Below are 17,146 nucleotides of genomic sequence, written 5' to 3' on the forward strand. Positions count from 1 at the left end.
TTATTTCTAAGAGTGTATGTATGAATGTATGTATACGTATATGTATATACTTGTATTTGTACTTATATATGTGAAGCACTTTGTAACTGTGTTTCTAAAAGTGCTACATAAATACAAAACACCCATATGTCTTCTCCTTAAGGTTTCCTTAAGATGTTCACTTAAGTGCTATACAAGGTTTTCTCCTTATCTTGGTCTTATACTTAAGTATTCCCTTAATGTTAGTTATATGGTTGAACCGTATCTTAACAGCAACGAGGACGAATTTATGGCGATAAGTGAAGAAAATGGACGCGTCCGGAGAAGAGTGTTCCCTCTTGAATTGATTTTTGTTTAATTATCTTCCATATTTGTTGTTTCCCGTTGTCTGTTTCTTTTCTTCTGACATTTTTTTGACGATCTCTAGGCCAACTTTCTGAGAGGAGAACAGGTGAGGTGGTAACATGTATCACAAGCGCAACTGCACGCAAATGGTCTCCATGGAAGTTCTAGAATTTTACAACTGTAAAATCTATTTCAGTGCCGTACATGCCTTAACGTTTTTCCTTAACGAACGAAACCATTTCCTGTGCAACACCCTTAAGTAAGTTCCTCAGCTAAGGAGAAATAAAGCCTTAAGTGTAATATTTAAAGGTCCAGTGTGGAGGATTTAGGGGGATATATTGGCAGGAATGGATAATAATATAAGTATGTTTTCTTTAGTGTGCAATCACCTGAAGTTAAGAATCGTTTTTCGTCACCCTATGCCGGGTTCACACGACATGATATCAGCCCGATTATGGCCCAACATAGGGTCGTACGGTATCGGCTCGGCTCATGAATGACGAGTGTTGTACGTGATAATCCATCGTTTCATCTTGAGTAGTGGGTCATAGTAGATGACAACCGACGTCACGTCTGGGACGCCTCACGATGTTTCAACAGAGAGTCTAGCATGTTTGATTTTCTTTTTGTCGTTCACGACTTCTCCCGTCACAGCCGTCACTTTGACCAATAGGAACACAGAGTGATCTGCTACTGTGGAAACTGTAGGACAACAACAGCCCAGAATGAAGATATTTTTCGGGCATTTTTGCCTTTAATCGATAGGAGAGCTGAGTGTGAAAAGGGGAGAGAGAGAGGGAATGACATGCAGCAAAGGGCCACAGGCTGGAGTCGAACCCGGGCCGCTGCGACATGGGGCGCCTGTTTTAACCACTAATCCACCGACGCCCCGCCTTGTAGATATTTCCTGTAGGGACGTTAGGACACAGAGTAAAAAGGAAAAACTGATGGTGTGAAACAGCAGAGGCACTTTATCAACCTGCTGAGTACTGCCATTAGCATCGAGCTAGTAAACAATGCTATTTCTTCATAATGGAGACGGACATAAACTAAGAAAATTAAAAAATAGTGGCTTTTACTCAGCACAGCTGCAGAGGCTACCAGCCTCATTTCAAACAGACTGCAAACAGGCCATCATTTCTCATTCTATTTTTACTTTTAATCGCCCCCGTTTGCCTTGATAAAGATAATGCATCGCGCCGTCATTTCAAACTCAACACTTCCTATATCTGTTTCACATTAAAAGCCCATTATCATTTCAGCTGAGAGAATCCCTCCATTTTCCAAACAGGCTTTTATTGTGAAACATTCTCAGGAACTTGTTGAGGAGGTCCTCGTCTACGGAGATCATCATTTTCGCCGGGTTTTTTTCTACAGTAGACCTGAACGGACAAACCAAACACTGGCTCTAGACAGGGACCTTCGTGTTTTCACATTGGCCACTGTAGTTAGCAGCCCCTCTGAGACAGGCTGAACAACAACGAAAGAACACTGATTTGTAAAGTGAAACTGCTTTATTCAGTGTTTGTACTGGTTTCAATCTCCTGGTCTGTTTGTATTGGAGAGAGAGAGATAATTCAGCTCCTGAACTATGAACACTGAAGGAATTCTAACCAGGAGAAGTTTCAGCTGTTGCAATCCTCAGTGCTAGACGCCACTAAATCCCCCTCAATCTTACACACTGGACCTTTAAGGAGAAACCTCAAGGTGTTTTGTGCAACCGGCCCCTGTATGTGAGCTTTCTGAACCTCTCCACGCTTTGCATTTACTCTACAGCTCATATAACTACATACAACCTGAAAACATTTCCTGTTTCTGTCTGTCAGTGACTATGTGATTGAGGAGAAGACCGCCGTGCTGCAGAAGAGAGAGAGCGAAGGATTCGGCTTTGTCCTAAGAGGAGCTAAAGGTAGAAACAGCAGGATGGATGGATGGATGGAGGAGTGGATGGATGGATGGATGGAGGAGCGGTGGGTGTTTGGAGGTGTTGGGAAAGAAAAAAGAGAGATATTTAAAACAGAGTGAAGTCTTCAGAGGAAGAGCAGTGAGCTTTAAAACTCCTCGCTGTGTCGTTTCATAATAACTACAGAGTCCACTGAGTCTTATCCTGAAAAGACTACAACCCCCATCCTAGCACCCAGTGATGGAAAAAACACTCACATCTTTCTCTTAAGTTAAAGTACCACAGAGTAAAAATACTCTGTTACAAGTAAAAGTCCTGCATTTAAAAGTAAAAATACAAAAGTATTAGCATCAGGATACACTTAAAGTAAAAGTACTCTGCCTCTCTTTACAGCTGAGACCCCCATCGAGGAGTTCGCCCCCACCCCTGCGTTCCCTGCCCTCCAGTACCTGGAGTCAGTGGACCAGGGGGGCGTGGCTTGGAGGGCGGGGCTACGGACTGGAGACTTCCTCATAGAGGTAACGCACCTGTCCTCTGATGTGTGGCTTCATTAGATCTCTGCTACAGATCATTAAAGCTCTGTGACGTACCTGTCTGTGTGTCGTCCAGGTGAACGGCAATGACGTGGTGAAGGTGGGTCACCGGCAGGTCGTCTCTCTGATCCGTCAGGGTGGAAGTCGACTGCTGATGAAGGTCGTATCTGTTTCCAGGAAATCTGAATCCAACCTGATCAGGAAGAAAGGTCCAGCTCAGAGTTTTGATTTACTTATTATTTTATTTTATTTATTTTTTTATTTATTTTATTATTTTGTTTATTTATTTTTATTTCATTCATTCACCTGGTTTAGCGCCCCGTTTTTTTGGGGGGGGGGGGGGGGGGGGAACAGATTTGACGTGTGATCTTACTTTATTTGGTCACACAAATGCCTTTATTTTTCACTAACTGTGATCTGATTGGTTCTTGCTTTGTAGCTCCGCCCCCTCCAAAACGAGCCCCCAGCACCTCATTGACACTCCGATCCAAGTCCATGACCGCTGACCTGGAGGACATAGGTAAAGCACACACACACACACACACACACACACACACTCACACAGTGCAGAGTTAAGTTAAACTGTAGGAGTGCGTGTTGTTGACCTCTGTTCTGTCTGCAGCCAGGAGGAGACGCTACGGTGAGTCGCATCTGATCTGATGATGTCATAGTTGTTGTTTGTGGCGTTTGTTGATGTGATGCGACACTGTAGTACACATGGATGTTGATCTCATGGCATGATGTTGCACTGATGTCATGGTGTGTCAGTGATGTAACAGCCAGGGCCGTAGCTGACGCATGTCCTCGCCAGTGTTGCAGGAAGTATTCAGAATAAAAGTACTTTTAACACAAACAGAGTTGATCCAAAGTGCTCTGACAGCACACACGGAAAAAAAGTGAACGCAAAAGGAAGGACAGAAACAAAAATTTGAGTGATAATAGCAATAAAGTAATAACAGTAATGATAACATGTCATTAGTGTTGTTATTGCACTGATAGCAAAAACTGCATCCTTGTTGTTATTTTGTCGCCACACTGTCAGTAACAGCAACAGTGACAATCACATTAGACGTAGAGAAGACGTTAAACCACCTGTAGGGAGGGAACATTTATAGAAAATATATGTGAACACTTCAGGTAATAAATAAATGTGAAATTTGGCTCTTTTTTTATTTGAGTCCTGGCTACAGCCTTGCTGACTGATGTCATGTTGTTGTTGTTGTTGTTATGGTCGTGTCGTGATTTTGTGTTTCATTATTTTTATTTTTTTTGTATTTTTTGTTTTGTTTTGTTTTTTATTTTGTTTATCTTGTTTTTTTTATCATGTCTCCTCCCTGCAGAGAAACTGGATGAGATGTTGGCCGGGGGTCAACAGGAAGTCGTTCTGAGGGGTCGACCGTCAGACGACTTCAGAGCGGCGACAGTGAAACAGAGACCGACCAGCCGCCGAATCACACAAGCTGAGATTAACGTAAGACTACCAGCAACATTACTGCGACTTATAGTTAGTGCTATATGACGAGTATTAAAGGCTGTAAAATATCCAAACATCAGGTGTGTATTAATGACTGTCAGGGACATGATTTCTGAAGATCTTAAGATGGATAGTTCTGCATTTAAGGGTGAAGTCTGTGCATACAGTCACTCTCAGTGATTCCCAACCTAGAGGATGACCCTCACAAGCATGGGCAGAATACCAGACAATGGGCCCCTGGGCACAGATGTGCAAAAGGCCCCACCACCTCTCCTACACAGAAGCAAGACACACAGATTTTGTGGTGGTTTTGCATCATTTTTTTGCAGAGTTCCTGGTATTATTTGGGGGGCAGGAACTACTACAGCAACGTCCTCTCGCTCTGCCCTCTCAACCACCGTGTCTCCACTGAGAGAGCGGAGTAGGAGGAAGGTTCCTGTAAAGTTACCGGGCTCTCAATGTGACGTAATCGTTGTGTGACCATTTTGACCGGGGCGACGCGGCAAAGAATCACACAAAGAAGAAGAAGCAGAAGTACGAAGAAGAAACCAGACATAAGAAAGACGATTATCAACATGGAAGGAGCTGAGGTGGTTGCTGGGTTTCTGGCGTGTCTCTTCGTTTACATGGTGGTGGAAGCGATGAAGGAGAGGAGAGGACGTCTGCTGAGTTTTAAAAATGCCGGCTATTTTGCCGCCTTCTGTTGACGTCACATCCCGTCTTGAGTATATCCAATCAGCACCAAGTAATCCCCAAGCCCCAGCCAGGAGTCTCTTGGGGCCGTTCTGAGTACCTATCCCGAGGCATGGACTTGTTTAGCCCCTGTAAAAGTTCCGGAACTCTGTCCTTCGGGGGTGGTTCCTGCGGTGGTTCCTGCGCACCAACAGCCCCGGCCCCGTAAAATTACCCCGAAGTTCCTGCGGTGGAAACAGGCCTAAGGTCATTGCAAATCTGGAGAAGTCATGGACTTTCATGATCACATTTTCCAGGCCTGGAAAAGTCATAGAATTTTGTTGTGTAATGAAATTGTTACAGTAATCTTCCATAACGTAATGTAACATCGCAGTCATTTTCTGTAGCTTTCAACGCAACGTAGCTCTACGTGTGACGTTTTGTTTACCATCATGTACGTGTCTCCATTTTCTCCACACGTTTCGTCTTTCACTTCATGTGTGGCAGCTGAATTATGTTTAAATTAAGTTTGAATCTGATATGTTTGAAAAACGCCAGGCATGTAGGGGAGAAAAATGATTATGGGTCCTTGAAAAGTCATGGAAAACTTTTAAAATTTTGTCCATGAAAATGTGCGGGAACCCTGTTTGTGTCTTTTTGTCATTTTTTTGTCCATTTGTGGTAGTTTGTTCTTGTAGTTATTCTTTGCAGTTCCTTTACAACTCTCTGTGGACTTTTTTTGTCTGCTTGTGGTCAGTTTAAGTTTCTCTGTGGTCGGTACATGTTAATTTGAGTGACATTTTGCAGGTGAAAACTAGGGAGTCCTCTGGTTTTTTGGGGCCCCAGGACCTGTTCTTGGTAGGCCCGTTCAGTTTTCCATCCATGCCCACAAGGGTTCACAAGATAAATCTCAGAGGTCCTGAGGGGAATTAACTGAAGAGGAACCAGAGAGATATTGCTGCCGCACAGCATCATTTTTCTTGTAAATCGCAGCCTAACTTAACCCTTTCAGTACAGTGACCCTGAGAGCTCGACGCACTGCAAAGTAAGAAAACACAGCAATAACCTGACGACTATATTAAAATGTACATTTTGAGTTTGTGTGTTTGTGTCTGCAGTCGTTGTTCGAGCGTCAGGGTCTGGTGCCCCCCTCAGCTCCAGAGAAAAGCACCATGGCTTTACCCCGAGGGATGTCCAGGACCAAGAGCTTCGGTAAGACACACACACGCACACACACACACACAGAGGTGGTATTTTATGCACATAAGTACGAGAGATGGTGGTGGAAGAAGTACCAAAATTGAAAGTACTCATTAAGCATTTATATACATTATTTATGTTCAGTCATAACCCTAACCCTAACACATTTGTTTGTTTATTTAGTTTTAAATATCTGTTGGTTACTTTTATTTTAACGTTTCCACGGCAGGCACGCCTGAGGACGACAGGATCTCAGCGCTGATCAATGAAAGTCGGTTTCCTCGGAGCTCCTCACTGACAGACAGCTTCATCCCTCCTCCTCCTCAGACAGCTCCACCCCCTCCTCCTTCCGCCTCCGCTTCCAGCACCTCAATCTTCATCCTCGACTCTGGCCCTCCCCCCTCCTTCCTCCCGCCTCCTCCCCCGGCCAGAGGGGACGGTCTAACCCGCTCCAGCTTTAAGCCGGGGGCAGAGCCGAGGCTCCAGGAGCTCTCCGATTCACCGACGAGGAGCCACGCCCACGCTGAGCGTCAGAGGAAGGCGAGGTCCATGATTATCCTGCAGGACACGCCACCGCAGCTGCAACCTGATGCGCACGCCGCCGCCGCCACGCATACGCTGCACACCGCCACGCACACTGCCACGCACACGCTTCACACCGCCACACACACCTCCACGCTGTCTCTCCACAGCACCAGCCCCGCCCTTGGCCACTCACCACTGTCACGCCGCCGGGGACGACCAATAGAAAACCCCTATGCTAACGTGGGACAGCAGGCTGCACCCTCCAAGCCACAGAGGAGGAAGTCACCTTTGTTGAAACAACTTCCTGTAGAGGAGCAGGGTCAGGATCGCTCACACCTGTTGTCTTACTGAGTTATATTTGTGTTAGCAAGTTAGCCAATTAGCCTAGTTAGCTACTGCTACATGTCAGAGGCTAGCTAGCTACCTAAAAAGTACAGACCATCTTATAAATGAAATTTCATTGCGGTTACAAAAACTGTACAAGCTATTTCCTGTGTTGTCCTTATCATTTCCCAGTGCTTACCTACTGACCGTTAATTTACTTGTGATCAAACTGGAGACACAACAGCCAATCAGTTTGTGGGAAATCTTGGAAGCACACAGAAAAGAAAATTTGAGAGTTTATTATTTTGAGCTAAAATGGATAATAGGAAACAAGCAAATAATTGAGTACTGAATTGATTTTTTTTGTTTGCCAAAATTAAGTTGTTTTTTTTCCTTTAATTGTTTCTCTACAAAATAAAATTCATGTGCTTGCAGGAAACATTTTCATGCACTCAAAATGTCTCATTACGTGCTCAGGATTGAGTCACAAATTGAATGCTGTAGACTCTTAATCATCACTCCCACCAGTCTGACTCCATATATTTTTATTCTTCTAGGACTTGGAATCAAAGATCATGATTTGTTGAAAGTAGACGGAGGTGGACCCAGCAGCCCCAGTAGGGCGGAGCTGTACCAGCAGCAGGTCCTTTCAGAGCGCGCTCGGGTTCAGGGTCGCCGGTCATCTCTCTTCCTGTCTGTGGAGGGAGCCGGATCAGAAAACCAAGTGCCGCCCCTGCTGACTCAGAGCCATTCGATGGACGACCTCGGCGAGCTTCCCCCTCCTGCCCCGGTCCTGTCACCCTCACCAACGCCTCACACCTTCCTCCACCCATTGACTGGGAAGCCTCTAGGTCAGTCTGACAGCACATTCTGGATGCATTCTGTATGACAATAATCAATTCTGGGAACTAAAGCACTACCTTTCTCCAACTTCTCCAAAGTTCTATGTCACTGGCATAGCATTGAAAAGAAGTGCTATGATTACATAGGATTTTGCCGATTCAAAGTACATAGTCAAATTAAAGATAGGACAGGGCCTTGAGGTACTTCACAACATCGAAAAGGACAAGGCTAGAGCCTTGACATATTCTGCAAAATAGAAAAAGACATAGGCCAGAGCCTTTAGGTATTCCATAAAAGAAAAAAAAGACCAGTGCCTTACTCCACATAAGTGTTCAGGACATAGGATAAAGCCTTGTGGTACTCCACATATTAAAAGCAAAGCTAGGACAGAGCTTTGAGGTACTCCACAATATTTTTAGGTCCTAGGACAGAGCCTCAAGATACTTCACTACAGAGAGGGGCACCTCAAACAGAGCCTCAAGGTACTTTCACATAATAGAGGGGACCAGGGACAGAGCCTTGAGGTACACCACAAAATGGAAGGAGGTCTTAGGACAGTGCCTTGAAGTAATTTATAAAATTGGATCGGGCCTACAAAAGTACCTTGAGGGTTGTCGCGAAATAGAAGGGCACCTTGAACAGACCCTTTAGGTACTCCACAAGATAGAAGGGGAACTAGGACTAAGGTACTCCAAAGAATAGAAGATCATCTTAGACATAGCTTTTAGGTTTAACAAAATAAAGGAAGCACCTAGGGCAAAGCCTTGAAGCACTGCACAAAATAAAGGGGCACCTTGGACAGAATCTTGAGTTACTCCACAAAATGGAAGGCCAATTTAGACACAGTCTTTAGGCGTTCCACAAAATAGAGGAATGACCTAGGGCAGGGCCTTGAAGCACTGCACAAAATAGAGGGGCGCCTTGGACAGAGCCTTGAGGTACTGCACAGGTCAGAGGGGAGGTAGATGATTTTAAATGACCATGAATGATAGTAAGCTGTCTGCTGGAAAGGTAATCACTAACCCAACTGAGAGCAGTATCTGCAGCTCCAAAAATATACCGAAGCATGACATTCCATCCATACTAACACTTAGCCACCTTTAATCATCTGCTCTCTTCTCAGACCCCTCATCTCCCCTCGCCCTGGCTCTTGCTGCACGAGAACGAGCGCTAACTGCCCGCACGCCAAGCCCAGAGCCTCGACTTAAACATGTATCTGCCTCCACCACACCCATACCCACCCCAGCTGCCAGCCCCGAGGGCAGACATAAGCGCACTCCTATCACCACCCCGCAGAGCAGCCCAGAGCCACGGTCCAAACGCACTACCCCTCAGACGAGCCCCGAGCAGCGAACCAAGCGCACCACTCCTCAGACCAGTCCTGAACTGAGGCATAAACGCATAACACCGCCCTTGTTCCCTGACGGACAGGTGGAGCGTCCTGAAACAGAGGGAGGAGTGACATCACCTGCTGCCCCCTCCCCTGAACGCTGGAGACCCACCCCCTTGCCAGCGCTGGCCAATGAGACTCATGCTTTGATTGACAGGCGGAGAAGCCTCACAGTGGGCAGCTCAGAGGAGGAGGGCGGGGCTTACACAGTTACACTCCCACCGGCGTTGTTGTCGTCCAGTGATGAGGAGACTAGAGAGGAGCTTCGCAGAATCGGCCTGGTAACTCCACCTGCTGCCTTTGCCAGCCCTCCCGCCCCTCCTCCCCCATCCTCCCTCACCTTGTTGCCTCGGCGGGGCGGGGAGGGAGGGGGAGGAGAGGGTGGTCCTGACTCCCTAGGTAGGCGTGGTGATGAGGAGGAAGGAGGTGACGAACGGCTCCTCGACAGCTCCTCCTCCCCCAGTTCCCTCCCTCCCTCCATAACCTTGGCCTCCCCTCCTGCTCCAACCTCCCCCTCCTCTCCTCCTGCTGCTCACCCGTCACCCTCCTCCCCCTCCACCTCCCCATCTGCTCTTAAGCCACGCCTTCGTTCACCCATCGGTAGGGGCCGCTCTGCACTGCGGGACCCGCTGCTGAAGCAATCATCAGACAGTGAGCTCCTCCCGTCTGCTGCATCCTGCTCCTCCCCCTCCTCACCGCTCTGTTCCTCCCCCACCAGTGGTGGACGGCAGCCACGCTATCTGTTCCAGAGGAGGTCCAAGCTGTGGGGGGGCGGAGACGACCGTGATGAGCGGCGGGGCTTCAGCCCAGATGACGGGGGACGTCCAGCAGCTCTAGGAGGTCAGGGGTCAGGGTCAGCTGTGGATCTGACCAGCCGGTCGGCATCAGCTCTGGAGCTGAGCGGCAGGGCGGGGTCCGGACTGGATCTGGCTAATCGGCTACAGCTGCTCAACAAAGACAGTCACTCTCTGGGGGAGGAGCCAAGTCCCCTCGATCCAGGCCGGAGGTCACCGGTAGGAGGTGCCAGGTACTACACGATGCCTTATACTGACCTGATAGTACTACCGTGTGTGTGTGTGTGTGTGTGTGTGTGTAGGTGTGTTGTAACAGAATCTGTTGTTTGTGTTGTTCCAGATGTGTGGACAATGGAGAGAGTAAATCGTAGGTTTTTATCTCTGGTAAACATTCCCGTTATTGCTAAGAGATAATTTTCATTGGCTAACAGTCAACTAACCTGCACCTTCTTGACAGATGACTAACGACTAAATGCCTGACATGACTGTCTTATCCGTCTTTTGAATAAAACCTTGGCATTGACCATTTCCCTAACACCTCTGCCCAAAAAAATCCAGTCCAATTGTCAGCTTTGTGTTTTTCAACATGTGGTGTGCATGGTGCTGTTGTAAGAGTGATTTAAGCAAGCTGCAAACATTAGCATATTTGACTTACTAGCTAACCATCTATAATAGTACCTTAGCTTTACTTCTAAGGCTAAGAGTTAGCATAGCATTAACTAGCCCAAGTCAAACTTATTTGTTGTTTGTCCAAAGATCCACACAGGGTTATATTTGAGTGATCAATTACATTATCTGACATTTATTCTTATGATACTGTTTTATGACTCAGCAGAAAGCTAGCTTCACTATAATGCAAAAACAATGCTGGCCCTTTGTTTTCATGTCCTCTACATCGATCATTAACTGGTGAGAGTGTGTCCTGAGACATATTAGCTTTAGCCTCAGTCTTTTAGGCAAGACAAGGCAACTTTATTTGTATAGCACATTTCATACACAAGGCCAATTCAAAGTGCTTTACAGAGCAATAAAATATAAAACATGATAAAGGATACAGAAAAGAGTAAAGACAAAAAAAAAGATATAAAACATAAAATTAATTACTAAATGCTAAATTAGCTTTAACTTCAAACTGTTCAGTGTCGGGGCTGTCTAACATCATCTGGGAGGTTTTTCCAGGTTTGTGCTGCATGATAACAAAACGCTGCTTCACCGTGTTTTGTTCTGACTCTTGGGACCGTCAGTAGGTGGCTTTTAGCAATAATATTATATATGTAACGATCAAAAGCATATTTAAGACCTTTTCTCACAGGGTCCACAGTTTCAAAGGGGTCAACTATTGAGTTAACATTAGCTTTAATTATCTAACTAGCTAGCTGGCTATAGCTAGCAGTTGAGTCAGTCGGCAAAATAGAAATGGACAGCTGTTTTTGTGTACTTCTTTTTGAATTAAAAAAAACTGTTGCCTCCAAAATTAGTAGACTATTACTAAGAATAGAGTGCTGCAGGAATGGTGTTTTTCTGTAGGCCAATGCAGAAGTTAGCGTCACCATGGTTACCTCTTCAAAAAGCCTACGGGATTTTACCACTGGATTTTGGATTGTTGCAGAAAATAAGCTCTGTGGCAAACAAATGTTTGCGATACGTTTTCTTCAGCAAGACAACCATCACAAAACCACTTTCATAGTTTTTGAGACCTAAATGCAGTCACCGGAAGTAAACATCTAACATTAGGCTATTAACGAACTACACTAAAGTCACTTGACTTAAGTGTCACCACCACAATGAGGGTGTAAGGCCGTGTTTGGCGTGACAACGTTCTGTAGTCTCATTTAGCCACTTGTTAGCAAACGTCTTTTTTAAGACACATAAAATCTTTGAAACTCATCAGTGGGATATTTACTAACATAGTTTATGTCATATAGAACAAAACATTAACCACAGACCTTATTTCAGGCATCTAACCAAAACCCATTGACTTTGAGGCAAGGGAACCAGGTATGCTAACATGCTAACTCATTTACAGGTTTTATAATACATTCCTGCAGCACTTTAGAGTTGTAAATCTGCCACAGTTTTTGTGGTTATAGTTAGAAAAGAGAGGTTAACAGGTGTAGCAACAGTAATAAGCGTAGCGAGGGTGGTCAGTTAGTAACTCTGTAGAAACACCAGGTGATAACAATAAGTGATATCATTCATTCACTGTTTGATGTGTTGCAGGTTGTTCTCCAGTCTTGGTGAACTCCACACTATCTCCCAGCGAGGATACGGAGCCAGCTATACAGTCCGACCAGGAAGCCGCTACCCCGTCACCCGCCGGAGCCCCTCCCCCTCTCCCTCCCCATCTGATAGGTCAATAGGGCTTCCCTCCTCCACCGCCCCCTGCTCTGAAAGGCCAGATCTGAGCTCGGGTCGAGGTCTAACCATCCTGAAGTCGTCCAGTCTCAGCCTCCCCTCAGAACCAAAAGAGGTTCGGTTTGTGATGCGAAGCGCCAGTGCACGAACCAGGTCCCGTTCACCCTCACCTTCACCACACGCCTCTCCCTGCCCGTCCCCGGTCCTTAGTGGGCCCCTGTTGGCCCTTCGGCCATGGAGGCAGCGGCCCCTCAACCTGTGGAATAAATATGACGTGGGGGACTGGCTGGAGAGCGTGGGCCTGGCCGAACACCGCCAGCGCTTCCAGGAGCACGAGATCGAAGGCTCCCATCTCCCCGCCCTCACCAAGGAGGACTACGTGGAGTTGGGTGTCACCAGACTGGGACACCGAATCAACATCGAGAGGGCTCTCAGACAGCTGCTGGATGGTTCCACTTGACCCCTCACCTCTGACCACTAACCTCTAGACATCCTGAACTGTGACCTCATAACCTCTGACCTCTGGTCAGACACTAGGCCATCTCTTTGATTAGGATATCTTAGCAGTGACTGAATCTTTAGACCTTTTTACCAATGTTGAGCCCTCTCTGAGTGATCTCGCTGACATTTTGGCTTATCAGCTCTTTGATCGACCCGAACAGACGGGTGCCACTGAGGTCTGTGTCCAGTATTTATCTTTTTAAAGGTAAAAAGAAGTAACAGTTAACCACCAAGCTTTGTCTGAGTTGACAACCAGGCTGCCTTAGATCCAGTGTGTTCTCTTCAGTTTAAAGCCTTCTGGCAGATTTCTTACCAACAGTTCAAGTCCAACAACGCACAGAGCATAGCCATCATTTCCAATGGAGAGAACAGCTGCAGGAGCCATAACGGCGTGCACTGCTCTTTTTCCACCAGGTTTTGCAGTCAAAGATTAATTACATTGGACTTTACCTCCAAATACACCAACCACCCCAACGCAAAAATTTGATTCGGGCATTGACCTGAGAGTCAAGGAGGAGACAATTTTTGGTTCTTACTTTATACTACTAATATAATGACCAAAAATATGAAAAAACCTTAAAGTAGAAAGTTAAAGACTAACATTTGATCCATATTCGTCAGTTTTTTAGGTTTCTAGGCAGAGTCTTTGTCGTACAGAGCTGGTCCTGCATCGGTGTTCAACAAATTCATGTACGTTTTGATCTACCAGAATAGAGTGCATCAGGGATGACAGGTTTTTGTAGGCCAAAGCAGAAGTTAACATCACCCTGGTTCCCTAAACAAAAAGCCGACGGGATTTCTCCATTGGATTTTGGATTATTGCAGAAAATAATCTCTGTGGCAAACAAATGTCCATGATACTTGCACGTTGTGTTGCACACCACTTCATGATTTTGACTAAAGCAAAAAGTAAACATCACGCTATAAATGAACTACACTGCTGCTACATGACTTAACGTCGCCACCGTGACAAGGCTGTGAAGCCGTGTTTGGCGTGATGATGTGTAGTCTCATTTAACCACTTTATAACAACTGAACCGCCTTTTTTAAGACACCTGAAGGCCTTAAAATTCATGAGTGGGGTATTTAATGACGTATTTTTTTGTCATAGAACAAAATGTGAAAGTCTGTTTAGAACATGTTAACCACAGACTTTATTTCAGGCAACTAACCAACAATCAATTGACTTTGAGTCGAGGGAACTTGGAGTGCTAACATGCCGACTCAACTGGTGCCAAAATGGCTTCACAGCCAGTTACATTAAAATAAAATCCAATGTTATCTCTTAAGTTACGCTGACTGAGCTAATGAATTGAACTTTGACTCAACGAACAATCTGAAGTTATTAGTTTTACCATTATAAAAGAAAACAAGCAAATTTTCATATTTGAGAAGTCATCTGTGAATTTTCAGTTAAGCAATCAATATTTTTCTTTTTACCGTCAGTCAACTAGTTGATTAACCAATTAACTGTTTAAGCTTCAATGTAATGTTTTAGCTAATTTTGCATTTCTAGAATTTGCGTCAACTCACTTAACAATAAGACTGCAACGCTTACTTTCATCGTCAATTAATCCGTCGATTATTTTCGTAATTAATCGATAAGTTGTTTGGTCTATAAAATGTCAGAAAACGATAAAAAAATATCGATCAGTGTTCCCCAAAGCCCCAAAGTTTTGTCTAAAGATATTTAGTTTATGATCATAGAGCCGGAAAGGAGGCAGAAAATAGTCACATTTAAGAAGCTGGAATCAGAAAGTTTTGATTTCTTTTGTTTAAAAATAACTCACACCAATTAATCGATTCTCAAATTAGCTGGCGATGAATTTAATTTATGACAATTAATGGATTAATCATTGCAGCTCTACTCTCCAAAGAATTGGAGAAATTTCACCTACAGTTGCTAACATTCTGTGCTAGCTAGCAAATGTTCTGTACTAGCTAGCGAAAGTTCTGTGCTAGCTAGCAGCCTAATTTGTAAGCTAGTGAATTGTTTTCGAATACTGACGTAACGTAGCTATTAAACAGTTTTTTTTTAATTTTAATCACCAGAAAAAAATTAATTGGAATACCTGCGTTTTGACTAAAGCTAGCTCATAGCATCCACACAGTGCTCTACAGCATCCTGTTAGCATACGAAGCTAATCACAGCTGGACACAGAGCTTCACTGCTAATCTCAACAGGTGATCAAAGAGCTGATCTGACAAACTGATTACAAATATAACGAGATGGGTTCTTTTCCTCGTGCTATTCTGCTTCCCCAGACGAGTTTAGCTGAACTTTTTGCTGGCAGAGCTGGACGATTAGCGAGCTACTGGGAGTCTCTACCTTGACAACAGCAACGGGAGATTAGCTGAGGATATTTCTCCGTCTTTTCTTGTGACTTTTATTTTTTTTTCCAAATATCACTCATGAAGAATTTGTGTTTATTTTGAGTTCATATCTTGACGCCGATCATTTAGAATTTATGAATAACAAGTAATAATAATGTGGTGGTGATGACTTACAGAGTTTATAATAGTTTGGAAAATGATTTTGAGTTCCTTATGATTTGACAATGAGTTGAATTTCAAGGTCGTTCTCGGTTTTGAGATTCATAATGATTTGTCAATGAGTGTGACTTTGTGCTGATGTGCTGTGTGTTTCAGGGAGAGCTGCAGCGGAGCTCCAACTGTAAACCTCTCTGGTTTCTAACCTGCTTATCGAGGGCTTACTGTACATGGTGCTATCTGTTTAAAGCCATCTGTACAGAGTATACCTTTCCTCTTCCCCTCCTATACCGTCCCTACACACTGACACACAAAACTCTTATCTTAACCCCCCTTAACTCTGTCAATCCTAAATTAATCAACCGAGTGTGGCTGTACCTGCCATGACCATCTCACAGTAATGGTGACTCGCCAGGAACAGGCCATATATGGAGTTTCCTCCCTGCCATATTGGGGATTTCGTCCCTGCCATACGTGGAGTTTCCTCCAGACTATATATAGAGCTTCCCAGGGGCCGTAAATAGAGTTTAAAACAGACCAATTACAGTTTACGGTGTGATCACATCAAGTCACAAAATCTGTGTTTATGAGTTAAAAAGTGGTCACACCAAATTTCATTTCAGTGACAAAGGGTGTGAGTTGTATTTACTTCTAGTTGCATGTTGATCCCACCTCACAAAAGAGCCCAATATGATTGGTTCTCCAGTGTCCAGCCAATTTCATAGTGAAGGTGGAACTGGACGCCTAATTTGGGGAGTACTCTCTATTATATATCTCTGCACAGTGAAATACTGTGAGTGTCAGAGAACAACAAATGCTGCTTGGTTCAACAATAGCTATAGAAGTTGATGACATTTAAGCAGTCCTGCACAGGTCTGATTTAAAGACCGACAGTTCCAAACAGGAACCACGATGTGCATTACCACACCCGCTCCACCACCCGCACATACGACCAAAAAGTTCCACCAACACAAGATCCACAGCCCGACCCAAAACCCTACAATAACTGTGTGCTGCTGGAATAATTTCTTTAGGCAGCACGTGTAAAGTGATTATTTTGGGATGTTTCATACATGTGAAACTAAGATATTATATTTTAAAACAGAGGTAATTTAGAAAATAATATTTAAATGACTATTTTTGGCTTATTCTCTTAATATTGAGCAGCACATCTGCACAGTTAACGTGCCTGTTAGTAACACACCTGACTGATGTGCCTCTCATATTCTAACAGAGCCGACACACGAAGTCAGAGCATTAAAACATTAAAATATTCCTATTTTCATTTTATTTTTATATATTGATCATGTGATGCCCACAATCCGACCTGCACGTTCTTTTTTTTTTCACCCAAAACTGAACCTTAGTAAATTTAAGACCACCCGCGAATCACCTTTTTTGTGCGGGTCATTTGCCGCATATCCAGATACATGAGCCGATAGAGGACTCTGTAGTTCAGAGGGGCCGGGCAACATGGCCGCATTTATTTATTTTAAGCATCAAAATGCAGAAAGGCTAAAACCTGATTGAAATATACTCTGAAGGTTATCAGTTGCAGGATTAACTATATAAAGATGGACGACATGTCTTCAGCTTCTGGCTACTGCACCAAAGTGAAGCCAAAATATCCTGGATACAGCTGCTGCCATCTGGCATTAGTGAAGTCATTTGGAGCCAGAGTCTGCGCAGTAGTTTTGAGTATTGAATTCTGCCCGACCCAACTGCAAGTAGCGCCATTGATCCTGAGCACACACATGACACACACAGCTGTCAATCAGGACATCAGACCCCCATTTATAGCATCAAATAACAAATTAA

At 44.5% G+C, this 17,146-nt stretch overlaps 1 protein-coding gene across 9 annotated transcripts in view; it reads left to right on the forward strand.

Moving 5' to 3' along the window:
- The window catches only part of shank3b (SH3 and multiple ankyrin repeat domains 3b), a 70,879-nt gene extending 57,569 nt beyond the window's left edge, over nucleotides 1-13,310 (forward strand). For 3 of the 9 annotated variants that reach the window (XM_033614460.2, XM_078165461.1, XM_078165465.1), the window contains 12 exons: nucleotides 2,151-2,233; nucleotides 2,621-2,745; nucleotides 2,837-2,969; nucleotides 3,200-3,280; nucleotides 3,383-3,400; nucleotides 4,101-4,231; nucleotides 6,025-6,118; nucleotides 6,336-6,950; nucleotides 7,513-7,806; nucleotides 8,922-10,215; nucleotides 10,323-10,349; nucleotides 12,203-13,310. In XM_033614460.2, coding sequence (XP_033470351.2) covers nucleotides 2,151-2,233; nucleotides 2,621-2,745; nucleotides 2,837-2,969; nucleotides 3,200-3,280; nucleotides 3,383-3,400; nucleotides 4,101-4,231; nucleotides 6,025-6,118; nucleotides 6,336-6,950; nucleotides 7,513-7,806; nucleotides 8,922-10,215; nucleotides 10,323-10,349; nucleotides 12,203-12,797 — 3,490 coding nt within the window. In that variant the 3' untranslated portion in view covers nucleotides 12,798-13,310. Of the gene's footprint in view, nucleotides 1-2,150; nucleotides 2,234-2,620; nucleotides 2,746-2,836; nucleotides 2,970-3,199; nucleotides 3,281-3,382; nucleotides 3,401-4,100; nucleotides 4,232-6,024; nucleotides 6,119-6,335; nucleotides 6,951-7,512; nucleotides 7,807-8,921; nucleotides 10,216-10,322; nucleotides 10,367-12,202 lie in introns of all 9 variants that reach the window. The other 6 variants (XM_033614461.2, XM_078165462.1, XM_078165466.1 and 3 more) reach the window with 5 other exon arrangements.
- Nucleotides 13,311-17,146: the final 3,836 nt, after the last annotated feature.

The sequence above is a fragment of the Epinephelus lanceolatus genome, chromosome 23, assembly GCF_041903045.1.
Source record: "Epinephelus lanceolatus isolate andai-2023 chromosome 23, ASM4190304v1, whole genome shotgun sequence".
Lineage (NCBI taxonomy): Eukaryota > Metazoa > Chordata > Actinopteri > Perciformes > Serranidae > Epinephelus > Epinephelus lanceolatus.